This window comes from Podarcis gaigeae, assembly GCF_964106915.1.
Source record: "Podarcis gaigeae genome assembly, chromosome: 18".
NCBI lineage: Eukaryota > Metazoa > Chordata > Lepidosauria > Squamata > Lacertidae > Podarcis > Podarcis gaigeae.
Window position 1 is genome coordinate 251,497 of NC_139696.1, and position 26,693 is coordinate 278,189.

Genomic DNA, 26,693 nt, shown 5'->3' on the forward strand with positions numbered 1-26,693 from the left:
AGAGCGGGGCGTGGTCAGCAGAGCTTCTACCGGGTGTCTGAGAAGGGTCTTCGTGGTGGGTGCGGTCCGGGCGTGGACCAGGGGGGCGCCTGGCCAGGAAGCGGGGTGGTCTCTGTCGCAAACCCCTCTCTATGGATATCTGACCCAAATGGGCATTTTCGGCCCGTAAAGGAAGTTCGCTGGTCCTCGTTTCATCCTCCCCCCTCTAAGCAGGGGGGGGGGGGAGATCTCCATGGCAGAGCATCTTAAGAGCCACGGAGCTGTTGCCCTCAAAACGATGCAATCTTCTAGTCCTCCTGATTCTGGTTTCAGCAGCAAGCCGCTTCATTCCCAGCCAGACCATTGGTCCGGGTGGTAGCTCTCATCCCTATCTGGAGATTCAGCCTGGAAATCTTTTGGGTGGTGCAAAACAGGCGTTTCATTGGTGAGCTATGGCGCTCCTCTAATGATATAGCAAGATCCTAGTCCTCATGGTGCAGAATAGTTCCACCCTCCATGGGACAGCCACTGCCTCTCAGCCTAACCTACCTTGCAGAGGGGGGGGGGGTTGTGGGGATTAAATGAGGAGTGGGAGATGTCTAGATATATTGCTGGATAAGTGTTTAATGGTTTTTGTATTTCTATAAAAACCAATAAAAAGGTTTTTTTTAAAAAAAGTGAGGCATGGGAGGAGAACCATGTACTTGTACGCTGCCCTGAGCTCCTTGGAGGAAAAGGTGGGGTAGAAACACAATAATATAAGACAAATTCATGGCGCTGCACCTCTTTGCCCCTGACCAGCGACTGCGTTGGGGTGGCTGAGAGTTAGGAGCATCGGAAGAGCAGATCATCTGTTCATCTAGCTTAGTGTTGTCTACTCTGACTGGCAGCAGCTCTTTTCAGACAGGGAGTCTTTTCCTGGTCCTGCCTGGAGACACCAAGGATTGAACCCAGGGACCTTTTGCGTGCAAATGAAGTGCTCTACCCACTGAGCCTGCTTCTGCCAACACCTCCCTGTGACTTTGCCACCTCCGTACCCCGAAGGGAGGGCCTGGGAAGTCCGAGGTGAGCTGCCCTCCTTTTATTCTCTTTCCGCTCATTTCCTCGAGGTCCTCCAGGTGCAATTTGCCAGCCTGGATGTTCCAATCCGACCAGGAGAGAGAAAGTAAAAGAGAATAATGAGGTTGGTTTCTGCAGCGGCTTTTGTGCGGAAGAGAACAAAGCCAGTCTCTCTCCCTCGTCTTCTTTTGCCAGATGGAATTGTCTGTGCAGGGACGGGGAAATAGGAGAAGCAGGAGATGGTTCAGAAATGCCTGCATTTATATGACTCAGAATAAGGCAGCTTCTCATACCTCCCTTTCAACCAGAACCTTCATTCAGGAGCCTTAGAAAAAAGAAGCCTCCAGAGGCTGGGGCAGTCTACCTGCTTTGTGCTCTCTCTTTTTTTGCACAGAGTTAAGGGAACATTGCAGCTGCCTGGTCTGCTAAGGCAGCAAGTCGCTGTCCTCTTAAAGTGGGCAAGAAAGCGTGTCCTTTTTTGGGGGGTGATGGGTGCAGACTTCTGGGTTTCACGAGCTGCGAGGCCTCATGCAGAGCCATGGAAACCCTATGAGGTTCTGTCAGGAACTGGTCTGTTTGCTGATCAATCTGCCCCGCTGCTATTTTTTCACCCCCGCATTGCCACGTTCTTCCTCCTGTTCGCCGCCATCTGTGCCGCCGGCGACATTTGCCTGCCAAGAACCCCATCCTCAAGACGCTTCTGTTGAACCCTGACTTGCAGCTGCTCTTAGCTGGGTCCCGAGTGCTTCCTCGCTGCGTACCCAGAAGAAGTCCCCTCACCCCACCCAGCGTCTCCTTTTGGCACCGGCGACGCCACAGATGGCAGCACATTCTGCGTTTTATTTCTGGGAATAAAACCTTCAGCCCTGGATTGAGAGGCCCAGCGTGTGGCGTTTCTTTTCCAAGAGTCATTTTGGAAAGAGTTTGCCCTGGGGCGCTCAGGACAGGGCAGGGACTAGCATGCTGGTTGAATCCTTTCTTTCTTTCATCTAAAACCTCTCTTTTGGCCTCTGTCTTTTTCCCCTGTGTGGATTAAAGCTGAGCTCAGTGGAGCCTCCCCTGGGCAGGGCTGTTAACCACTGAAGATCAGATGTCAGGGACACACAGACACACACAAAGGGAATCAGATGGCCCTGATCCAGCACGCCTCTGCTCGTGTCTTCTGGGTAAACTGGGTTTTACCACTGGGCACTCCCACTGTCAGGGGTTCAGAAGGAGAGACACAGGAGGGGGAGCAAATGGAGAGTGAGGAGGAGGAGTACGAGGGGGGCGCAGGCAGTGACAGTGGCCAGAGTTATTCCACAAGCCTCTCTAGCGAATCGGAGGACTCACAGAAGGGAGCGCCGGTGGCCAGAGCAAGGGAGATTCCAAGGGAGAAACCTCAAGAGGGAGGGGCCAGCGGGGAGTCCCTGAGCAGCAGCTGGAGATCAGGACCAGCGTCTCCACCAGAGCGCAGTGGGGAGGGGGAGTCCCAGGAGTCGGGACCAGTGTCCTCACCACCAGAGGGAGGAGAGGAGTCAGGTTTGGCAACGCCCACATCAGGAAGCGGAAACGGTCAGAAGGAAAGTCACCGGCTGGGCGCGCGCGCCAAGTTCAAATGTACAGGAGCGCGGCACAGCGGGGAGCCCGGGAAGGGAGCCAGGTCCTAAAGCCCGCCGGAGGGAGGGGCAAGACTCAGGAGGCTCCGCGTCAGAGGAGTCCAGGAAGGAGGGAACCCCAGAGGGCAGAAGGACCCAACGCAGGAAAGAGCAGCGCAAGAGGTGGAGCCGGGCTAGAATCTTAAACTGGTGTGGGTGGAGCAGTGAGTCAGAGGGGACTTAGCCGGTCTAGCGTTAAGATGTGGGTCTGCGCGCCCAGAGCTTGGAAATGGAAACTAAACTTCAATAAAGACTTTTGTATATAATATCCACTGGGCGTTGGTCCTCTGTGAGCTGGGACCTAGCGGCAGTCCTGACACCCACCAACAGCACTCTCTTGCCAAAGAGGGTGCCCGTTGTGCCTCTGTGCAACCCAGCGACCTCTTTCCACTGAGAGCGGCTGTGGAGCAAGCTGTCTGGTGCCGGCACCATGAGAGCAGGTGGTACCCGTGGAACAGGAACTCCCGGGGAAAGACAGAGGGGCGGCATACTCAACAAGATTCTGCGATGCCCTGAAAGCAGCCCTGGGACTCTCTTTGCCCTAAAGCGCAACGTCCCCAAAAGGCTGGCTGACGGATCCATGCTTTGCCAAACTGCAGAGTACAGAGCAGATGGTCTCTATGGCAGTCTCAGTCCCTTCCCAAACCGAAGCCTGTCTATTTTTAATACCAAAGTCTGAGATGATTGATGGGGAGAAGAAGAGTGAGAGGTTTGTGTGTTTGTGTTTGTGTGTGTCACATGTACACTCGCACACCATCGCAGCAGAGCAAATTTTGCCTCGGAACAGAGTGCCACCTGCCATCTGAAACCCCAACGAGGACAAACCTTGCAACGAGCTTAGCGCTGAATATATTCACAGAGGGGAAATGAAGGCTCGTTTTGAAAAGAGTTGAACAGGGCAGGTTCTCGAGGCGGTGAGAATGGCGGCGGCAAACGATGGCAAACAGACTTCAACGAAGAGCTTTGTGCTGTTGTAGATTTGGGGCCCCCCCTAAACCCTAGAAATTAATAAATTGCATAGGATTTGGATAATTTGGGATGTGAAGGGAGATATTTTGCTTCATAGGAATTTTGCTTGGCCCTAGGCAAAAACTTTTGCTTGGCCCTTGGGACACGGGTGGCGCTGTGGGTTAAACCACAAGAAGGTCGGCAGTTCGAATCCCCATGACGGGGTGAGCTCCCGTTGCTCAGTCCCTGCTCCTGCCAACCTAGCAGTTCAAAATCACATCAAAATGCAAGTAGATAAATAGGTACCACTCCGGCAGGAAGGTAATCGGCGTTTCCGTGCGCTGCTCTGGTTCGCCAGAAGCGGCTTAGTCCTGCTGGCCACATGACTCAGAAGCTGTACGCCGGCTCCCTCGGCCAGTAAAGCGAGATGAGCGCCGCAACCCCAGAGTCGTCCACAACTGGACCTAATGGTCAGGGGTCCCTTTCCCTTTACCTAGGCAAAACCACCTGGCCAAACCAGGGCCATTTAAGAAACAATATGGGGCCATTGAGGGCCACAGCAATGCAAGAGAATTTCTTCCCCCTTGCCAAGAGGTGTGGACAGAGACTGGGGGTTGTGGGAATGTTGTGGGTAGCAGGAGAGTATATATTGATTAAATATTATCCTTCCTCACTCACGCTAGTGAGCTGGTAGCAGAGTACATTCCCCAGTATATTGCAGAAAGTTAGTTGATAGATTCGTTTGAATCTCTTGAGTTAAGCAAGTCAGTCTGGCTTGTCCACATTGGACTGTTCCTGCTAAATTCCACTTCAATCCCTTTTAAAAAGGCAGTCTTTTTACTTCTCTTAGAAGTAACAAGAAGTTTACTTACATTCAGTTCACAGTATGATCCTGAAGGCAGGCTCTAGCTTGTAGTTATAGAAGAGAGAGTGGGTTTATCCCATGTGGGGATTGAGCCCATGTGCTGCTGGCTGAGAGCCGGCGGACAGCAAAAGACATCAAGATGGAATAAACTGAAGAAGGGGGAAGATGGCTGCGTGACCGGCACTTTGATGGGGGTCTGCTAGGGTCACGCCCCTCTACCTGGTCACACACAGAGGGAAGATGCTTCAGACCAGGTGAGACAGGAAGTCCTCCTGGCTGGAGGAACATCCCCCTGTGGGTCAGTCCACGAGTTGGAGTCTTGAATTGCTGGAGCAACAAAAATCCTTTCTACTTGCATTTATATCTTTATCAATATCTGCAAAGCTTGTGAGCTTTATGTATACAGCAACGCCTTGACCTGTATTACCGAAGCCTTATCTTCTGCAGCAGTTTTGAACCTTCAGTTGCCTCTGTGTAGTGACTGGAACTGTGGGCAACGTCTGTTTTGTGGGTATCTCAGCACCATAAATTAACTCTGTGCCACATAAAGAAGTCTTTTCTTTTATCTGTCTTGAATCAACACTCCGCTCCGTCAGAAGTCCCTAAGTTCCAGTTTTCTGCGAGAGGAAGAGAAAACTTCTCTCTATCCTCTTTATCCATCATCATCTTTTTATGTCATGCTTGCTGTTCTCACCTGGGGGAATTAAAAAAAGAAAGGCACACTGTCAACAGGACCAATAACACTCTGAAAGTCTGAACATGATTGCTTTCGATTCCAAGTTTTGAGGCTGTTAATAAAGAATGATTTTTTTAAAAAAAAACATGACTTTGCTGAATTGGTGGCTTCCGGCAAGGATTTGTGAGTCGTCCTTGTTTTGATGGCACCTAGTTCCTCTGTGGTCAGCTTGCCCTGCTTCAGAGAGAGAGAGAGAAAGAGAGAGAAGGCATTTGAGCACACCTTTGGGAGAGAGAGAGAGAGAGAGAGAGAGAGAGAGAGAGTGGGTGAGTAACTCAGGTGACAGGCTGGGAGGCGGGGAGCGAAAAATTGTACACATCACTTGGGAAGACAGGCGAACTAATGCCAGTTTACTGGAAGAAGCAAAGATCCCCAGTGTCAAAGCGATGATTCTTCAACATCAGCTTCTTTGGACTGGTCATGTTGTGCGGAGGCCTGATGATCGTCTTCCAAAGCAAGTACTCTATTCCGAACTTAAGAATGGAAAGCGTAATGCTGGTGGTCAACAAAAGAGGTTCAAAGACTCTCTCAAGGCAAATCAAAAAAAAAAAAAAGTAGTATAAGCACCAACAACTGGGAAACAGTTGCCTGCGAGCGCTCCAGTTGGAGAACAGCCTTCCCCAAAGGTGTCCTGGGCTTGAAGAAACTCGAACTCAGGACCTGAGGGAGAAATGTGCCAAGAGGAAGGCACGCTTGGCAAACCCTCACCGGGATCAACTCCTGCCTGGAAACCAATGTCCCCGCCATGGAAGGACGTGTGGATCCAGAATTGGCCTCCATAGTTACTTATGGACTCATTGTTAAGACCATGTTTATGGAAGAGCTGTCTGGAAAGCCAGGGATCAGACCCAGAGGCATCTCCCCAGCCCCACACATCTAGGGATCCTCATCCAGCAGAGACAATCCTAGCTATCTGTAATCCAGAGCCTCGGGTGCCATCAAATTCTTCCACCAGCATCTAGTGATTAAGCCCAGGCTTTCTCAAAGCTGGACCGAGGTTTCTGCATCTCCCCTTGCGAGATGCTCCTTGCTGACCTGCCTGCGAACTCTCCGCCAGACAGAAAAAAACCATTTCCTCCTTCTCTGCTTCTCAAATCCCCAGACCACAAATCAGAGGGAATGGCTGGGCTGCCAGGCGGCCGTGAACCTTTGCTCTTTTGTTCCTTGAGTCCAGCACTGCTGCAGGTTCCGGGAATTGTAGAGGTGCAGAGTGGGAAGGGGTCCCCCAAGAGTCATCTAGTCTGACCCGCCGCAATGCAGGGACGACAGTGAAAGAACCATAATCACCAAGCTGCTCCTCTGAGCCCCAGCCAGCGTTAGTGGAAGCTGTTCTCCGATGAGGGCTTCAGGCGTGCGCCACCCTTTTTCCATTTTTATAACAATTTATTGATTTTCAAAAGATAACAAAAAATAAAAATGAAAACAATACCAAAACAAAACAAATTGACTTCCCTCTAGCCCCTTCCTTGGTTCCCTTATTTATCAATATACTGCATATCCATTGTTCAGCTTGACACCTATTTAAATTACTTATTATCCATTCATCACAAAATTGCCAGTGATTTTTAAAACCCCGCTAATGTAATAACCTGTGTACACTGCTTCTGTACATATGCAATAAACATCTTAGATTCTTTAAATTTGTTGTTGTCTCTTCCTCTTAGTTGTCAATTTTGCCATTTCAGCATATTCCATTAATTTAACTTGCCAATCTTCTTTAGTTGGGACCCCTTTTTCTTTCCACAGATGTGCACCGTCCTTGAATGGCTTGGCAGGAGACTTGCCCTCATTGAGGTTGCTTTGGGGTCCCGGCAGATGGCTTGGGAAGCGGGTGCAGCTGCCCATCTCTCAGAATCTCCCCTGGTTGCGGGAGAGTTTCCACCTCTTTGCGCCTGGCAGTTTTCCATCTAGAAAAAGGTTTGGGGCCTGGTGGGAGGGGCAGCGGCAAATCAAGGCTGTAAGGTTGTCAGGGAGAGACGGGGAACGTCTGTATAATTGAAGGCTGTTCCCCGTATCCACCCACTCTTTTCTGAAGAAGTCGAAGCCTCGTATCCAGGGGGCTCAGGTGCAGAATTTAATTCCGAAGCCCTTCATCACTGAGAAGCCTGGAAGGCGTTGGAGGGGAATGAGAAGGCTCTTCGAGAACTGGCCTTGGAGCAAAATCGATAAATATATACATATTCCTTTCTCCTTTCCCCTCCCTCTGCCTACAAAGCGACTTTCCCTATATTGTCAATCTATGACTCACTCGCTAGTAATTCCGCTGTGGGTTTTTAGTTTCTTTCGAAGTGGGTGCGTGTGCTTTTCGAAAAGATATGCGCAGACCAAGCTTTACGATGATTCAGCTCTCGATATAGCTTAGCGGGGGACTCTTGCTGGGTCAAGACCATGGGCAGGCAAACTAAGGCTCAGGGGCCAGATATTAGGCCCAGATATTCCTAAAAATGCGAGAGAAATATTCTTGTATGCTACGGTAGCGGCAAGAATTCTAATCGCTATGAATTGGAAAGGAGAGAAAACATGAAAGCTGAAGTGGCAAACTAAATGGTTGGAGTACGCCAAGTTGGCTAATTTAACACAAAAATTGAGGGATCGCTCTGATCAGACATTTATTAGGAAATGGGGTATGTATAAAAAAAATCTAATGGATTATTGTAACAACATGACATCTGTGGCAGCCTTTGAATGACTTCTGCAGTATGATGGATCAGTATGAGAAATATAATGTTGATGAAAATTAACAGAATGAAACAGAAACAAGCAGCGCACTAGATAGATTAAGTGGTAGGCGCATGGCGGGGTGACGGGAAGCCGTTAGGAATCCAAGAGGAACATATTGTAATGTAATAAGTTTTATTTTTTATTTTATTTCCTTTATAGATAATACTTCTATATGTTTCTTCATTTTAATTTCAATAAAGCGTTTAAAATTGAAAAGAAAAGAAAGGAAGGAAGAAAGAAAGGGAGCAGCACAAACCGGGTCTTTCCCCTGGGAGGTTTTGACCCGCAAAACGTGGGCCGCAGAGGTCTCTCTGTTCCTCGGAGTTTTCTGCTAGCTCCCTCTGAATCAGTGCCTGGTCACTAAATGCTGGCATGGGTGAGGAGAGCACCATTTGAGTCATGCCAGGCGCTCCTCCGGGTGATTCATGACAAACTCATGTGCTGCCAGCCCAGCCGAGTCATGCTTAAATGGCACCCCAGGACCCTGAGAGGCAGCTGCTTCCACAGCCTGAGGGGCTTCGCTGCTGACCCCCCCGGCCACCATAAAGAGATCCACCCAGTGTGTCCCAGCCTGAAAATCTTATTTTTACCCTTTCCCCAACCTCCGACGTCGAATCACAACAACCCGGTGCTTTGTTGCAGTAGTCTCTGTTTCGGGAGACAATGGAGCGTGCTTCCGCAGGTCAAACTGCTGCAATAGGCAGCGCTGAGGTGACCAGCCTGGGCTGTGTGCAGGAAAGTCCTGGGCTGTCAGATGGGAAAAGAAACCCCCTCTTGGTCTGGCTGACGGGGTCCAAAGGAAAGCAGAGTAAGACACTGGGCACCAGGAGTTGCTGGAAGGAGGCAGACAAGGGACTCCATTCTGGATTGGCGTCAGGTTCACTCCTGAGCCTTTTCTTCTCCCAAAATATCCCGCAAGGCAGCAGAGGTTTAGGGTCAGTTTCCTTTCTCCCCTCTGGGCTCCCTTCCCAGCTGGATCTCTGCCTCTTGGCCTCCTTCCTCTCCTGCTTCAGCTCCTGCCTCCGATTCTGGACCGTGCTCTGCCACCGACTCTCCCCGCTCACAAAGTCCTGTTCCCTCTTCTTCCCAGTCTTCTCCTGCTTCTCCCTCATCCTTGCCCCATCCCCATTCCCTGAGCTCTGAGCCTTCTTCCCTTGGGGGTTCCCTAGCCGGTCCCCCCCACCATCCCTCTGCTTCCAACCAGCCTGGTCCTGTGGAGAAGCAGGAAGCGAGAGCTGGTCTTGCGTGTCTGTGTGGATAGGTGAGAGAGGAGGACCGCTTGGCTTTTAATTCTCCCTGCTTGGGAACAAACCAATTTTTATTTTTAAAGAAGAATCAGCGGGCCCTGTAATTGGTGGTCATTAGGGGTGGCTGCTGACAGGCAAAGGGAGAGGATGATCTCAGGAATGGCAGTGACAGAGGCTGGAAAGGATAATGGCGCAGGACTGCTTTTAGGGGCGTGAGACGTTTGTGCGTGAGTCACCCTTCATGACCTGTGTGCCTCTACTCTGCAAGTGCCGCCATTAAAACGTCTTCCTTGCGCCGAGCCGAATCCTGAGCAATGCGCTTTGGAGTCTCAGCAACTGTCATGCAGGCAGGAGCAGCATTTGGAGAACTCCTGAACTCCCAGAGCTACACTGCCTCAGGCTGCCCCCACTTTCTGCTCTGTAGACAACAGTCTCCTTCCAAATGTACCGGGCATTTTGCTGCAACAGGGGCAGCCCTCCCAGTGAGCGAGGCCCCGGGCATCTTCCCCTCCCCCCCCCCGAAGCCTTCCCATTGCATTGCAAGCGGGTTGGACTAGATGAGCCTTGGGGTCACCTGCAGAAGGGTCCTTGAAGTTCTTGGCAAACCCATCCTGGGCCCCTTCCGAACTCACATCCCTGTGTTATAAGAAAAAACCTGCTCCTTTTCCCTTATGGGGTATCCAAGAGCCCCTATAGAGTAGGTTCTCTGTCGGTCGGAGAAAATAACAGAGGCCAAGCAGAGAATATTGAAAGCCAAGCAGCTCGTAAGCCTGATCTTTACTGAACTGTTGCAACAGGGTCCTCACTCCCCACACGCAGGAGGGAGGAGAGAACCCAGAACAATGGGGTGCAAGCCCCTATATAGTCTTTTGAAATTGCCCACCCTGTAGCTCAAGACCACCCTCCTCCAAAACATCATCCATGCATCATAGAAAGAGGTCGTCCCCAGCAGAAATTGGAGTGTGTTGCTTCTCTCCTGTCTGCCAGGATACCTGAGAATGCCTTATCAGATTGCCTTTTCTGGGTAGCCGCCCAGATGGGTGGGGTACAAATAAAATAATAATAATAATAATAATAATAATAATAATAATAATAATAATAATATTTCCTTGGAGATGGTAAATACTTAGTTCCTGAATCTCTTATGCATATTGAGAGTGTGCTCAGCTTAACAGATACTTGCCAGACTGTATTTACAGGGAGGCGTAAGCCCCTACAGTCCAAAGACAATTGGAAAGCTTTTCCCATTTCCTTCCTCCTTGCAGGGAAATATTTGAGGTCAATTTGGGAGAGTCCAAATGGCTTCAGGATTGCTCTCCTGTACTATTTCAGACACGTGGTTGATATACTTATGTGTTTGCCTTGTTCATTTATGAACATTTATTTTATATATATAAGACCTTAGAATTCCTATAATACCTGCTTCTCAGAAACCCCTCAAGCCCACAATCTTGTTTTGTTGTTTGGTTCTTAACTTGCAAAGGGCAGCGAGGGAGAGAGAGGAAGGCTCCCAGTTTGTGAGCTGGAAAGGAACAAAATTACCTTTAAAAGCCCAGGTCCCGCCGAGCATGGAAATGGAGCGAGCAGCAGTCTGGTCGAAGGCTGCTGTTGTGCTTTATTAACCCAGACCTGTTTATTGCCCTGTAATAATGATGGTACAGGAGATATGGATCTGGCTGCTTGCCTTTCGATCGAATTTTAGCAGAGGGGAAAGTCAGGCTTAGGAAATGGCCTTTTCCGGAGAAGGAGGCTGCCCCCTGCCTCTTCTTCCAGCTCAAGGAGTTTTTGATTTAGAGTCTCCTGGGGGTACCAATCAGTTCTGCATTATTTGTCCCAGGGGGGAATTCAAAGGTCAACTGCTCTTTCAGCCCCCTGAGCCTGCAAGGACCAGAATGGGCAGCCTGCAAAAATGCGGGCTGCCAATTTTGATGGTGGAACACAGCCTGGATGGCTCAGTTGGTTGGAGCGTGGCACCAACAACGCCGAGGTTGCAGGTTTGACAGGGACAGCCTGCACTGCAGGGGGTTGGGCTGGATGACCCCTGGGGGTCCCTTGCAACTCTACAATTCAGTGGTACCTTGGTTCTCAAACACCTTGGTACTCAAAGAACTTGGAGCCCAAACCCGGAAGTAAGGTTCCAGTTTGTGAACTTTTTTCGGAAGCCGAACATGCTCCATTTTGAGTGTTACGCTGAGGTCTGTCTGTTTTTGCTATTTATTTTGTGTTTATGTGGCTCTTTTCGTTTGTTTTTGTGACTGTGTGGAACCCAGTTCAGCTACTGATTGATTGTGTGACTGCAGTACTTTGTTTATCGATTTCCTTTTGTGGATCAATGGTCTCGTTAGATAGTAAAATTTCAATTGCTGTTTTAGGGGTTGCTTTTGAAAGTCTGGAATAGATTAATTCATTTTGCATGACTTTCCATTTTGGAAAGGGTTTTGGAATGCTTTGGTTTTGGAACAGACTTCCGGAATGGATTAAGTTTGAGAACCAAGGTACCACTGTACTATGAATTTGTACATACACAGAATTCTACCTCCATAAAAAGTGTGTGTGTGTGTGTGTGTGTGTGTGTGTGTGTGTGTGTATTTCACACACACACTAGCCTCCCAAATGCTACAAAATCTATTGCTGAGTGTGGTAGAGTTATTTTTCCACAGCCATTATTGCACGAGACGTCCAGAGCCCCAGGCAGATGTACAGAGTAGGGTCTCCCCTGGATGCCAGACCAAGGCCAGAGGCTCCCTCCTGTCCCCAACTGGAGGGAGAATTTAATATAGCTGAATTTCCTCCGGCTGTGATCTGCTCATCAATTCACACTTTTTATTTTTGCACAGGCGAAATTATTGTGGGCTCAGCCGGCCAGCCAGTGAAACGAGCTTTCCATGTTCTGCAAAAAAAGCCCAGGAGGTTTTGCAGCTAGCGAGGGATACAGGGCTGTTTAGGGCTTTCAAGGTCTGCACCAACCCTTTGAATTGTGCTTGGAAAGGTCCTGGGAGCCAATGGAGGTCTCTCAGGACTGGTGTTCTATGTTCTCCACTCCCAGTCCCCAGTCTAGCTGCCACATTCTGGATTAGTTGTTGTTTCTGGGTCACCTTCCAAGGGAGCCCCATGGAGAGCGCATGGCAGTAGTCCAAGCGGGAGATAACAAGAGCATGTACCACTGTGGCCAGACTGTCTGAGGGCAGAGAGGGTCTCATCCTGTGTACCAGATGGAGCTCGTAGACAGCTGCCCTCTACGCAGGATTGACCTGCACCTCCATGGACAGCTGGGAGTCCAAAATGACCCCTAGGCTGCGGACCTGGTCCTTGAGGGGCACAGTTACCCCATTCAGGACCAGGGCATCCCCCACACCCACCTGCTCCCTGTCCCCCCAAAACAGTCCTTCTGTCATGTCAGGATTCAACCTCAATCTGTTAGCCGCCATCCATCCTCCAAGCGCCTCTGGACACAGGACCTTCACTGCCTTCAAGGGATCTAGGAGTACCGAGAGCCGGGGTACCAATCTTCACAGTTTACTGCCTCCCTCTTCTTTGGGGGTTCAGCCAAGTCCCTGCCATTCCCTCTGGGACTTTGCAGGGCATCGGCCGTGTGAGCAATCGTCCCTTCGTTTGGCAAGCATTAATAGGCAAGAGGCTAACCCAATTAGGGCCAGAAGGGGTGGCGATGGCTGCCATGCTGCTCTCCTCGGCCGGCTAATTCGATTTCCACCGCAGAGCAGATGTGTCGCTCGGCTTTTCTGGAAGGGAGCTCATTCATAAGGGGGCCCTTGGCGTGTGGGCAGAAGCCATTTACTTCTGAGCAAGGTGTTATAAGAAAAAACTGCTCCTTTTCCCTTATGGGGTACCCAAAAGCATGTATAGAGTCCTTATGTAGGTTTTCTATCGGTAGGAGAAAATAACAGAGGCCAAGCAGAGAATATTGAGAAGCAAAGTGGATTGTAAGCCTGATCTGTTATTTTCTCCTACCGGTAGGGAACCCACTTTAGACAGGCTCTTGGATACCCCATAAGGGAAAGGGAGCAGGGTTTTTTTTCTTATAACAGAGGTTTTTAATGTTTGATGTTTTACCGTGTTTTTAACATTCTGTTGGGAGCAACCCAGAGTGGCTGGGAAAGCCCAGGCAGATGGGTGGGGTAGAAATAAATTATCATTATCATTATTGCCAGTGCTTTTTTCTGGGGGGACGCAAGGCCACACATACCCCTAAACATTTTGTGAATCTAAGTTTGGCCTCATTGAGGGGGCAGTATTTCAATATGAGTAGGAAAATGAGAGTAGCCCTAAACATTTTTTTAATGAAAAAAGCATTGCATTGCTTTATATTTTCTGCATGTCCCATGATTGTTTTTCTTAAAAAAACCCCAACCCAGTTGTATTCTGTGTTATAAATCGAGCAATGCCAGGAGCTGTTTCTTTTTGTTCTCCAATGCATAATCGATCACAAAAGCAGGGCTGCCGTCTATGGGTGGGGGCGAGGGGACTGAACCCCCCAAATTCAACCAGGTACAATATTCTGCAATTTTGCCCCCCCTTTTTGATACCAATTTATTGATTTTCCAAAAATAACAAAAGGGGGAAAAAACAGAAACGAAAAATGTCACAAACAGATTAAACCTTGATTTTTTTGGGGGGGGGGGTTGACTTCCCTCCCCTTCCCCTCTTGGTTCCTTTATAATATACTTGTTTATTCACATCCATAAAACCTTACATACTTAATCCAATTTTGAAATCTTTTTAATCTTATTACAAGTGACTTTTAAAAGTTATACTAATGTTAAAGTCTGTACACAAAGCTTTAAAAATATGCGTTGAGCAATTGCCTTCCCCCCACCCTTTCAATAATTTGTCCTGCATAGTTCAGTAATTTATTTTGCCAATCTTCTTCTTTACCAGTTTTGGGGACGCTGCGCTGCTGCCCCCTGGTGGGGCTCAGTGGGGTGACAGCAGAACAGCACCCATCTCGACAGGGGGTCTTCTGCCCCCTCCCCATGTTAGTCCACTGGCAAGGAAACAACGGGAGAGTCAGAGAAATATTCACTAAAAGACCAGAGGCTTTTCTGCTCTGCATCATGACAATAAACATCCCTAAGAAGAACAAAAGTGTATTTCTTTATGCAACAACTGCGGCTAGAGTCTTAATTGTCAAGTATGGGAAAGGAGACCAGATCCCAACTGAGGCAGAGTGGCAAAAGAAATTGTATGAATATGCTGAATTAGCCAAAATTAGCTCTGGAATACCTCATAAGGGAAAGGGAGCAGGGTTTCTTTTCTTATAACAAGAGCATGCAAAAATGTCCTCTATTTCCTAAATAACTAGTAGGAAAGATCCGCCTAGACCAGCCTCATGTTTCTCGCATTGCATAACCAGATATTACATCTGGAGATTGTAGAAACTACAAGTTGAAGAGCTGGAACCTGAGCTCGCTTGGTTCTCTCTTCCCTCCTCATCCCTCTTTCCTCTTGTGTCGTCTGCTTGGCCTCTGTCGTTTCCGCCTACCGAGAGGGAACTCAGTTATGGACTCTAGGGGACTTGGGATTTTTTTTTTGGGGGGGGGGTTGTTTAACTGCCCCTCTCCATTCCTGGTTTTAACACCCATGATCCTATTATTAAAAAACCACAACCCAGTTGTATTCTGTGTTCTACATCAAGCAAAGCCCGGAGCTGTTTCTTTTCGCTTTCCAATGCATTTCTTATTAAAAAAACCAAACCCCAAACGCAGCCTGGCAAAACCACCAGGAAGTTGGGCTTGTGTTTTCCCACCGTCCGTCTCTCAACGGATGACAATGACGAGCATTGGGAAGAGCAGAAGCAAAAGGTCACAGCAACTCTTTGCATTTGCCGGGGTGTGTTTCCCCCCCTCCTTTTTTGGGAGCAATCCTGACTGCCAGCGTAATCGGACCCGCCAAGGGCACCGCGATGACAGGGCAGGCTTGGCCAAACTTTGGGAGCCAGGCCCGTCACTTCTTGCCGTGTTTACTGTGACTAGTGCCAAGGCCGGATTGTGTCACCCGGACACAGGGGCTTCTACATTTTTAATAAAATGGGTTTTTCTGGACTGCCGGCTGCAAGCCTGCCCTGTTCAGAGGTAGTCTCAGAGGCCGGGCTGGTCGCACCCCCCTTTCCAGTCCCGACAGAGACCGCGATGAGGGAAACTTGGCACTTGCACTCAGCACTTGGAGCCCGGCCAAGGCATTTGTTTAGCTTCCCAGCTGGGGGCTGGCCTCTCGGCAAAAGGATTCCTGGGACGGGACGGAGCAGAGGCGTGCTTTGCACTCGGGGCCCTCCCTCGTGCCGGGATGGCGGACCCCCTTCTTCCTCTCTGGGATCTGGGCTTCGCGGAGTGCCCCCTGCGGAAACTCTGCGGAAAGAAGACCGATCCTCCAGGGGCTTCCGAGTGGAGGGGACTCTTCCTCGGCAAGGCCTGGGTTCGAGTCTCATGCGGCACCGAGGGCATCTGAGTCGGCTGGCAACACTCCTCATTGCCCGAGTCGTCAGGAATTTGCCGGTCAGCAGGAACGATGTTGCCCTCCTCCAAGGCGCAAGGCTCCCCTGGGGGCTCCCCGGCCCCCTCGCCCCACAACTCACCCGTCCTCTTCCGGAAGGCAATGGCCAACCCCGGCATGCGGCTGCAGAGGCGCTTCACCGTGGCGCACCCGCTCTGGTAAGGGGACGCTGCGATAAGGCCCCGCGCTTTGGTCGCCTTCGAGTGGGTGGGGGCACCTTTCTCTTTTTGCATTTATTTTTTAATATCATATTGATTGAGTTTCTATTTTATATTGTTAAAGGACATTCATCTTTTCCCATGCTGGTATTTGCTCAAATGAGCTGTCGACCTCCCTCCCTCCACCCTCACAGATCATAGCATCTACACTTTCCCCCCATTTACATTATATCCATTTCTATTGTCAATTTTTAAACAAATATGTAAAAAGGTATATATCAACAACGTTACAAGTCTTCTTAAGTCCTGCTAGTGTTGTTAATTGCTTGCCATTTTCCATCGGATATTGTATAAATTTACTCCAGTCTTTTTGGAAAACTGGTTTCGGATTTTCCTGTCAACTCTACCAATTCTACATATCCAATCATCTTCATCTGCCACTCTTGTATCAATGGTACCGCAAGGTGGGACAGAGCACCCAATGCGAATTTTACTCTCATGTACAAGAAGCTGGTTTCTGCACCAACCAAGAGGCATTGCGAGAGCTCAGCCTGGCAGAGGTACTTGCGGCCCCCCCAATGTTCCCGAGGGCCAAGTGGAGATGCTTTGGGGTCCACATTTGGCTAGAGGCTCTTGTTGGCACTCGCAAGGCGCCTGCAAATATTCCACCAAGCCCTCCAGCTGCCACATTCTGGATTAATTGTAGTTTCTGGGTCACCTTCCAAGGCAGCCCCACGGAGAGCGCATGGCAGTAGTCCAAGCGGGAGATAACCAGAGCATTCACCACTCTGGCCAGACAGTCTGTGGGCAGGGAGGGTCTCATCCTGCATACCAGATGGAACTGCCCTGGACACAGTACTGACCTGTGGCTCCATGGACAGCCGTGAGTCCAAAATGACTCCCAGGCTGCACACCTGCTCCTTCAGGGGCACAGTTGCCCCCTTCAGGACCAGCGAGCCCCCCACCCCTGCCTGCCCCCTGTCCCCCTAAAACAGTCCTTCTGTCTTGTCAGGATTCAACCTCAATCTGTTAGCAGCCATCCATCCTCCAACTGCCTCCAGACACTCACCCAGGACCTTCAATGGTTCTGATTGGAAAGAGAGGTAGAGCTGGGTATCGTCTGCATACTGACAAGCCTCCAGCCCAAACCCCCGGATGTAGGTTAGCTTAGCCATTGCTCCATCCTGCAGCAGTGAGTTCTGCAGTTCTCCTGGTTGGAAATGTGTCCTTTGACTTCCTTGCCTGGGTGGAGGGATGTGCAGATGGAGTGAGCAGAGGCCTCTGGTTCAAAGGGGTGTCTTTTTGCCCTGGGAGGGGTCCGTCCGTCAGCACATAGCCCCTGAAAGCTTCCTTGCGAGCGGCGAAACGGCCCTCGGGGTCACCAAAGGTCACGGCAGGCCGAGGACAGGGAAGCCCCCTCCGCCGGTCATCCCTTCCCAGATGATCCCGGCCCACAATGAAGCTTTTGTGTCCCGTTTGGGTGCCAGGAGGAGAAGCGAACCAGAAGGAAAACAAGGAGCGGCGTGTTTTGGGGGAGAAAGATGGAGCAATTTGCTCGGTTATTTCCCCAGGCTGGTTCAAAGCTGCTTTTGGCAATAAATAAAACCCCACTGGTGTTGAGGGGACACCCCGGTGGGTCCCATCGAAGGAGCCCACTCCTCTGGCCTTGTGCCCCCCACCCCACGACCCACTTCAAGACAGGCGTTGGGGAGACAATGGGGCGATTCTCTGCCCCGTCTGGGCTTGACGTGAGCCAGGGAAAGTGGCTGAAAGGGGGACCTTTGTTCCCAGTCAGATGGGTTTTGCGGGGAGGGTGGGGCGGCAGGGGCTGTGGGTGGGGGGTCCTGTGGGTGCCCAGAGGAGGAAGACAAGGGTGCTGTCCCCGCGGAGGCACTCCTGCATTGGGTACGGCCTGGCCAGGACAAGGTGGGTGCCAGCTCTCCTTTCCGTTTCCCGGATTTTATTCAGGGATCCAGTGGCGGGGAGGTCCACAGGACCACGGCTGGATATGAGACACAGGGAGGGGAGGGCCCACCGAAAGGGGCAGGATGCTATAGCACAGTTGCTGACAAGAGCAAGAATGCCCCCGCTCAGAGGACGCCACCGGCTTGACCTTTTGCTGCCAGGCCAAGTTCAGCTGTCCCTCTTCTCTTTTAAAATAATAACATTTTCTTTTCCCATATTGAAAGCTGCTCAACAGTTCTATTCCTGTTTGACAAAACTAGCAACTTCTTCCCCCGAGTTACCCAGCCCCAACATTTATAACCTCAATGGCATACAATTGCGTTTTAAGGTTTATCTAATTTCCTCTTCTCTGACACATTTCTGCTGTTTTCTGCTTTGGGGAAATAAACTTTTCTCAATAGACCACAACGGCTTTCCCAGTCTTATCTTTGTAAACGAAGAAAATGATTCCTAACATACAAAAGTTGAAATGATAGAACAGGTTGGAATTCACTTTCCAAGTGGCTGAGTCTGTTTCCCCCTGCTTTGAGCAACAAGGAAGGAGACCCCGACTCAACGTCAGGAAGGACTTTCTGACAGTCAGAGCTGATTGGGATGGAAGGTGATGGCCTCTCCTTCCTTGGAGGTTTTGAAGCAGAGGTCGGATTGCCATCTGTCCTGGATGATTTAGCTGAGATTCCCTCATTGCAGGGGGGTCAGACTGGATGACCGCTGGGGTGTCCCTTCCGACTCGACGATTCCCCTGATGTCTGTAACACCTGTGGATCTTGGCTCCCTGCCTCCTCCCTTCTTTTCCAAGTCCCTGGTGGGCCGCACGCTTTTTCTCTCACGGCGTCATGGAAATGGGCGCAGGGCCAGCAGGCGAGAGTGGCCCCGGCCGCTCCAGACACAGAGAGACAGCGGAGGCAGGCAGAGACTGCGGTGGGCAGATGGGAAAGAGGGGGCCGCCCCAACAAGAGGGATCACCGCTCCGTCCAAATATTGGAATTATTCCTCCATATGGGGCAGATTCACATGCACATATTTGTAACTAAGTCTGCCTTCAGGAATTGCAGGGGGTCTATATGCTAGCCTATGGAACTGCCTGCCACAAGACGAGAGGCGGCAGCCCCCAGCTTGGGCAGGGGGAAAGAGAGAGGCCCTCAGCATGAGAATAGGAGCCGGTTCCTAAATTCATGAAAACTGGGCCATCTCCCGAGAGCTTCTCATCTCTAGAAACACATATATATCTGAGATGAAAGCCTAGGAAGCGATTTGTTTTGACTGGGTCAGGAGTCGGGAGCAGAGGGAGAAACATCTGGAGACGTGCAGGCTTTGCCCCCCATCCTGGCTTACGTATGTCATCTTTTGGGGGGAGAGAACGAGCTTTTTCACGTACGCAGCAGTGACAGAAAATACATGGAATCCAACCGCTCTCGCTGTTGGCAGTCAGGAACTGGCATTCGTGTTTATGCGGGAAAAGTTATGCCTTTTCTTTTTAAAAGGAAGAATTAAATTAAGCCATAGGCTAGCGCACTGCAGCAGCATCCTGCAAGACTCATTTTCTTCTTTTGTTAACATTTTATTCGTTTTCAGAAATAACAGAAATAAAAACAACAATGCAAAATCAAATCAAAATAAAATAAATTGCAAGGCCCGTTTTCAACTCCCCAGCACTAGTCTCCCAGGGTGGTTGTGACGATTTGGGGAGAACCAGAGTCCTTTTTGTTGGGGATAATTCAGATGTCCAAAAAGGTTATTTATATCTGCCACTACTGGGGCCCATGTTTTGTTAGCCCAAAAATGGAAAACGAGCAAGGGCCCAACCAAAGAAGAATGGCAACTTGAGTCGGCAAAATATGTGCAGCTTGCGGACTTAACATATAGAATAAGAGAACAAGAAGAACATACGTTTAGTGAGGAGATTGGAAAACGGTTATTGAATATATGGAGGATATTGTGTATATTTAAAAATGCTGGCAGCATTACGATAAATTCAACAGTGTAAATAAGTTTTGATGGATGCAATAATGGAATACCGAATGATTTAGTTTTTGTGAAAATGGGCAGGGATTTATGGCATGCAAAACGAACCACGGAAAGAGAAGAAGGGAAGTCATTTTTAGGATGTTTAAATGAGTATTCTAAATTGTAAAACAGAAAATTATATATACTGTATTTTTCCGTGTATAACACATCCCCATGTATAAGACGACCCCTATTTTTCTTAACCCAAAATTAAGAAAATGCACTATGCACTATCCGTGTATAAGACGACCCCTGATTTTAAACTTTGAAAATTTAGGGGGAAAGATAGTCTTATACACAGAAAAATACGGTATATATAAAATGAAAATGGGGAGATGTGTCTGTGCTGCCTGAAGCTCCTGGGATGTAGATGGAACAATAGAGAAATAGATCAAAAGAGGTGTGCCTGCTAAATCATGGGACAATCGTGGTGGGAAATGGCAGGGGGCGGCTGTTGTTTCTTGCACCTGACGCCCCTCTCTCCTCTCTTTCTCCCCCCAGTTTTGACCTCGAGAATGGCTTCTCCCCGGGACGGACCCCTCTGGACGCCCAGACCCACCCCGGCCTGGGGCTGGTGCTGCAGGGGGCCACCCCCCACAGCCAGCGCCGGGAGTCCTTCCTCTACCGCTCGGACAGCGACTACGACCTCTCGCCCAAGGCCATGTCCCGCAACTCCTCAGTCGCCAGCGACATGTGAGCATGTGCAGAGCGCCGGGCAGTGTTGGCAGTGCGGTTTCCGTGAGGGAAGGTGTAGCTGTCAGTCTGGCTTGGGTGAAAAACGCCCGCAGGCGCCTGGGGGGCTTGGCGTTTTTGGAGAGGGTTTGGCGGGGGGAGGCATATGGAAATTGAATTCTTCTGGGTTGTCCCCCCCCAAAAAAAACACCCCAGTATTAAGCCGTAAGACTCACCCCAGGCTTTTTACATTGGTGGAGGGCAAAACACTCAAAGCAGTGAATCTCCAGTTCCCTTGAAAATATAAATAGAAATATAATAATAATTTATTATTTCTACCTTGCCCATCTGGCTGGGTTTCCCCAACAACTCTGGGCAGCTTCCAACAGAAGGTTAAAAATAGATTGAAACATCAATCATTAAAAACCTCCCTAAATAATAATCATAGTATTCCGCTGGTGGACGACTTAACAAATTTGCAAGTCTGTTGTGGCAACTGCCATGCATCGCTCTAGATGCATTGTGGTTTTTAATTGTATCTGTGTTGTTTCTTTTATTTCTCCACTCCTGCTTCTGCATTACAATTTGAATCCCCTAGAATTTTATAGAATTGGGAGTGTTCTTCCCAAGCATCAGAACGAAGCCTGAGGACCCCCCAACCGCTTTCTGCTTGCGGGGAAAGGGCCCAGTGCCTTCTGTGATGCCCAACGGGAGGGCAGGAGGCCTCAAGCTTTGCTTGTTGAGGTCCTGCAACTCATTTATCTGTTTTTAATCTGGAAAATGCCAGGAGGATTTGGTAGCCTACCTTGGAAGCGAACTCTTCCACAATGCAGCAAAAGTGCAATTAATCCGAACCAGCGCCCTCGTCTGTCCTACTTGGGATTAACAGGTTTTACCTCTTCTGTTGCAGGCATGGGGAAGACTTGATTGTCACTCCTTTTGCACAGGTAGGAATCTCTTCAGGGTTGGGGTCTGTGCTTGAGGGAATGAGAGTGGGAGGAAAGGCTAGGAATTACTAAAGGTACTGTGGTTTTTTGCAATTATTAAAGGTACCCGAACCCAGATGGTTTTTGCAATTACTAAAGGTACACAAGTCCTGCAGGTTTTTGCAATGACTAAAGGTACACGAGCCCTGCAGGTTTGTGGTTTGCAGTAGTTAAAGGGATTAGCCACCGGCGTGCATGAGGGGGAGCAAATGTTGCGTGCAGCTAATTCTGAAAGTCCTTCCTTCCTTCCTTCCTTCCTTCCTTCCTTCCACCCCCTCCAGGTCCTGGCCAGCCTACGGACGGTGCGCAGTAACTTTGCCATCTTGACCCACCTGCAAGAACGCCTCAGCAGCAAGTGAGTGAGAGAGAGAGAGAGAGAGAGAGAGAGAGAGAGAGCTCTGCACCGATTGAAAGTGTGAGACGGGGTAGTAATTTGGAGAAAGTAGAGGCCTTTTTCTCCTGTATCTTTCTCACTGTCTCTTTCCATGTATAAGACTATATTTTTGCCCAGATTTTTACAGTTTAAAATTGGGGGTCGTCTTACGCACGGAATGTTGCAATTAATTATTTCTTAATTCTTCCGAGAAAGGATTGAAAACCAGAACACTCACTTCACTGTGACAGGGACCTGATCACAATCCCCTCTGCCACCAAATATGACACGGGGGGCTCAGAGATATGCTCTGTCTCTTACAGGAGAGCGTCCGGAGTTCCCAACCTGCCGCCCACATCTAAAGTCAACCTGCCAGGTGAGTTCCATCTGGGCCCTGTCAATTATTATTATTTTTTGGGGGGGGGAAGGTGCCCACCGGGGAAATGTGGGTTTGCACAGAAGAAAGCCTTCTGTCGCCCTTGCGCCAGAAATCCCCTTTAAGAAACCCTACAAGGATATATATATATATATTGGCAATTAAGAAAGGTGCAGGGAAGCAAAATGTGGGGAAGCAGGAATAGCCCGACCCCTAAGTGTGGGACCTGAACTCCATGAATTTGTCTCATCCTCTTTGGAAGCCCCCTAGATTGACAGCCGTCATTCCCTCCTGGGGGAGCCAGCTGTATTTTATTTGTGAAGAATATTCCCCCTTTTAAAAAAAGATTTTATTCATAATTTCCCCACAAAATCAATGAAAGAAGTTGACTCACATCAGCTCACAGTTGGATCCCTGAAGGCAGAGTTAGTTACAAAGATGTATATGTGGGTCTGCCCCATAGGGGGGGATAATCCCAGTGATTCTAAGAGCTAGCAGAGCCGTCCTAGCTAGAAGTGGGTCAAATGAAGAAGGAAGTCAAAAAGAGGTGCTGCGTGACTCGTCCTTTTATTACCTGGACAGGTAAGGTCACATGCAAAAGGAAGGATGCTCCAGCCAGGAGGAACAGGAGGTTCCGACTGGCTGGACCAAACATTCCCTCGCATGTCTTCTCTAGCATTGCAAGGAATGTGGTACTTGACTGCCTCTCCTGGGTCACACCCCACAATTTATACATTTTAGCACATTTACTCGGCGTCAGGTGCGAAAGAAGGATATTCCCAGCCCCATCGGGAGGCGCCAGCAGGACCTGAACCCGGGACATTCTGCAACCAAAGCAGGCTCTCTAAGCACCAGGCTGTGGTCCTGTTAAATTGGGGTCGTGCGTGTTTTGAAACATGCAGAGCCTGAGGGAGGTGGCGAGGTCTGTGGCTGTCAATCAAAGCATCTTGGAGATTCACTGGGTCCGTGGCAGAGGGTGGGGGGTCATATCCCGGTTCCCAGGGCCTTCCCGTGTCCTCCCTGCTCTGCACAAAGCATCTGCAGTCCGCTTACGACCCGGGAAGTTCCTTCCTCCCTCCCTCTCCTGCTTTCTTCCTCTCTCTCTTTCTCTTTTCTAATGCCACCTCTGCGGCTATAGCCTCCGATTGACGTCAGTTCTTTCATTATTCAAAAACTCTCTGCTTTTCGCTTCTTCCCCTGCCGTCGGTCTCTGCCTCCGGGCCTGTCTCCTTCTCTCTCTCCAGCATGCCACCCTGACCACCCATTCCCTGCCTGTATTCCCCCTTGCCCCGACCTCTGGCATCGAGGAAACTCGTGAGCCGGGCAGTGTGGAAGCCACAAATGCACAAATGCACAGATACACAAGACTCAGGCCAAAGGAAGAGCTTCTGCAAACGAGGCAGATGTAGAAATGGCCGCTTGGAGAGATTTAAAAGGGGGCACCAGTTCTGAGCACCTCCGGGTAGGAGATGGGAATCTCCTGCCTGAAACCCTGGAGAGATGCTGCCTGCCTATGTAAACAACACTGAGCTAAGTGGACCAATTATCCTCCTGTTTAAACCAGCCCTTTATTTGGACTGGTGAAATGACCGCAATGATGGAGCAGCTGCTTTGAATGTAGAAGGTCTCACGGGGGGGCACCCAAGGGTCATCCCCTGGCGGCAGCGTCTCCATGCTGGGCATGTCCCCTCGAGAGCTGCTGGCGGCCAGTGCAGACAGGATTGTGCCTCTTGCCTCTCCGCAGAAGATGCATCCCAAAAGCTGGCCGTGGAGACCCTGGAGGAGCTGGACTGGTGCTTGGACCAGCTGGAGACATTGCAGACGAGGCATTCAGTCAGCGAGATGGCCTCCAACAAGGTAAGGCGCCCGGGTCAGGGTGGGACCCCCAGCCCCAAAGGGACAAGGCTCATCCTGGATGGCATCTGGCCTGGGAGAAGAGGATGCTTGAGCAGCATATGGGTCAGATCCAGCAACCAGCCTCGGTTTATGTTCTTTTTGCAAAGCCAGGGATGGAGAATAAAGAAAGCGTTGGGAAGCTCTCTCTCTGCCAGCTGCTTTTCTCTGGACACACACGAGAGGGAGAGGCAGAGAGCTTGTTCCCTGCAGGTGGGCAATTTAGCCTCCTCCCAATGCCCACCTTGCCCACCCAAAGGCAGGGCCGGATTGAGGTTTGATGAGGCCCTCAGCTCCTGAAGGTAATGGGGCCCTTTCAGTGTCCAGCTGTCCTTTGTCAACAGCAAATTGCCACTCTTTTTGTGTTGAATATATGCTATATGGTCATTGATGGACTGAATAGGTATCTCAAGCCATTTGCACATCACAAATAGGAGCCGACACAACACAAAACACTGTTGCTGTCTGTAGGATTTGTTTTATTTGTTTTTTATCTTATCTTTTGGAAATGTACATCCAGGCATTTTTCCCTTTACATTTTTCTGGGGGCCCCAAGAGAGTGGGGCCCTAAGCTAGGGCTTGTTTAGCTTCTACGTCAATCCGGCACTGGTCAGATCCGGCAATCAGCCTCTGTTTATGTTCTTTTTGCAAAGCCAGGAGGATAAAGAAAGCGTTGGGAAGCTGTCTCTGTGCCAGCTGCTTGTCTCTGGACACACACGGGGGGGGAGAGCTTGTCCCCTGTGGCAGCTGAGCCCCCTCCCAATGCCCACCTTGCCCCCCAAAGGCAGCTCCGAAGTCTTGCCCGCTTCTTCCGTCCTCCTCCTTCTCCCCGTGCGCGCCTTGCAGCTGCGTCTGGGTACCACCGCGCGGTAGCAGCATCCCCAGGCTCCCGCCAGCCAATCGGAAGGCGGAACGGGCTCCTGCCCCTCTGCCCGCGGCTTCTGATTGGGCGGCCGCCGAGAGAACAGCTCACCTGGCGCATCCCTCCGGCTCGGTGATGCAGGGGGACCCCCGTCGCCAGCGCTTCCTCCTCGCTTTGCAGAGAATTCCCCTTTTCTTTCTTTCTTTTTGCGGGGCTTTTTTGGAGGGGGAGAGATTTCTTTCCTCCTCCCTTTTTTGGGTTTGGGGGCTCAGGCCCCCAGTCCATGCAGCTCCGTGGCCTGGCTCCTGCGGGGCAGGTGGCGGAGCGCTTCGGAGGAGGAGAGGAGGGTCGGCTTGCGAGCAGCAGCGCGCTGGGCAGGCGGGGGACCGGGGACGGTGCGATGCCCGACGCCAGCCCCCCAGGGTTGCTCGTGTTCCAAGACCCCATCGCCCAGGTAAGCAAGCGGAGCACAGGTGCCCCTTCCAAAGGTTGGCAAGCGAGGGGGCAGCAGCAGCAGCAGCAGCAGCAGCAGCAGCGGGGACTTCTGTTCTGCTGCAAAGGTTTGGCACGGTTTTTGTTTTTAAAGTGGGTTGCGCCCCCCCCCCCAGCCAGGGAGGGGTGTGAATGCATGCTTGATCCGTGAGACTCGCCATCTCAGGATGTGTGGGTGTGTTTATTTAATTTGTTTTAAAAAAATATTTTTATTTAATTTACCATTTTTATCATCGTCACAATCATTATTTCAAAAACAAAATACCTTATAAATCCTCAACCCTCCCCCCCCCCCGCCCCCAGTGACTTCCCTCAGCTTCCCTTTCTGGTTTTTGGGCATATTATCTCTCCCTGCTCATTGGTTATTTCTTATTCTTTAATTTTGTTGTTGTTGTTGTTTAGTCATTTAGTGGTGTCCGCCTCTTCATGACCCCCTGGACCAGAGCACGCCAGGCCCTCCTGTCTTCCACTGCCTCCTGCAGTTTGGTCAAACTCATGCTGGTAGCTTCGAGAACACTGTCCCACCATCTCGTCCTCCGTAGTCCCCTTCTCCTTGTGCCCTCCATCTTGCCCAACATCAGGGGCTTTTCCAGGGAGTCTTCTCTTCTCAGGAGGTGGCCAAAGTCTTGGAGCCTCAGCTTCAGGATCTGTCCTTCCAGTGAGCACTCAGGGCTGATTTCCTTCAGAATGGAGAGGTTGGATCTTCTTGCAGTCCATGGGACTCTCAAGAGTCTCCTCCAGCACCAGAATTCAAAAGCATCAATTCTTCGGCGATCAGCCTTCTTTATGGTCTAGCTCTCACTTCCATACATCATTACTGGGAAAACCAGAGCTTGAACTATACGGGCCTTAAATAATTATTCTTCTTCTCTTATCATTTTAACATCCTGTTTCTCTTTCTACATTTGTTAATTGCAAGTGTTGAGTCAAACCCTGCATGTGAGTCCATTCCTTTACAATGATTCTGTAAATATGACATAAATGGTTCCCAGGTCATGAGGACTGGAAGCTTGCTTTGTTTTTATGGACTAGCTTAGTGGTAGAGCAAACTGCCCTGCAGGTTGGATCCCCAATGGCACCTCCAGGTAGGGGTGGGAAAGTATTTCAAATGTCAAAAAAACAAAAGACCCTTTCAAAACCTTGCATTTGGGGACGATGACGACACCCTAAATCTCAAAGTCTTGCTAATGCTTTTTGAGGATTTCAATAT

General features: G+C 50.0%; 1 protein-coding gene across 4 annotated transcripts in view; it reads left to right on the plus strand.

The window, feature by feature from the left end:
* Positions 1-26,693, plus strand: part of PDE4C (phosphodiesterase 4C) — a 59,069-nt gene that overhangs the window by 20,134 nt on the left and 12,242 nt on the right. For 3 of the 4 annotated variants that reach the window (XM_083720328.1, XM_083720329.1, XM_083720330.1), the window contains 5 exons: positions 20,331-20,522; positions 21,412-21,448; positions 21,769-21,842; positions 22,184-22,236; positions 23,981-24,093. In XM_083720328.1, the coding sequence (XP_083576454.1) occupies positions 20,331-20,522; positions 21,412-21,448; positions 21,769-21,842; positions 22,184-22,236; positions 23,981-24,093 (469 nt within the window). Of the gene's footprint in view, positions 1-14,966; positions 15,858-20,330; positions 20,523-21,411; positions 21,449-21,768; positions 21,843-22,183; positions 22,237-23,980; positions 24,094-26,693 lie in introns of those variants that run through there. The other variant, XM_083720331.1, reaches the window with a different exon arrangement.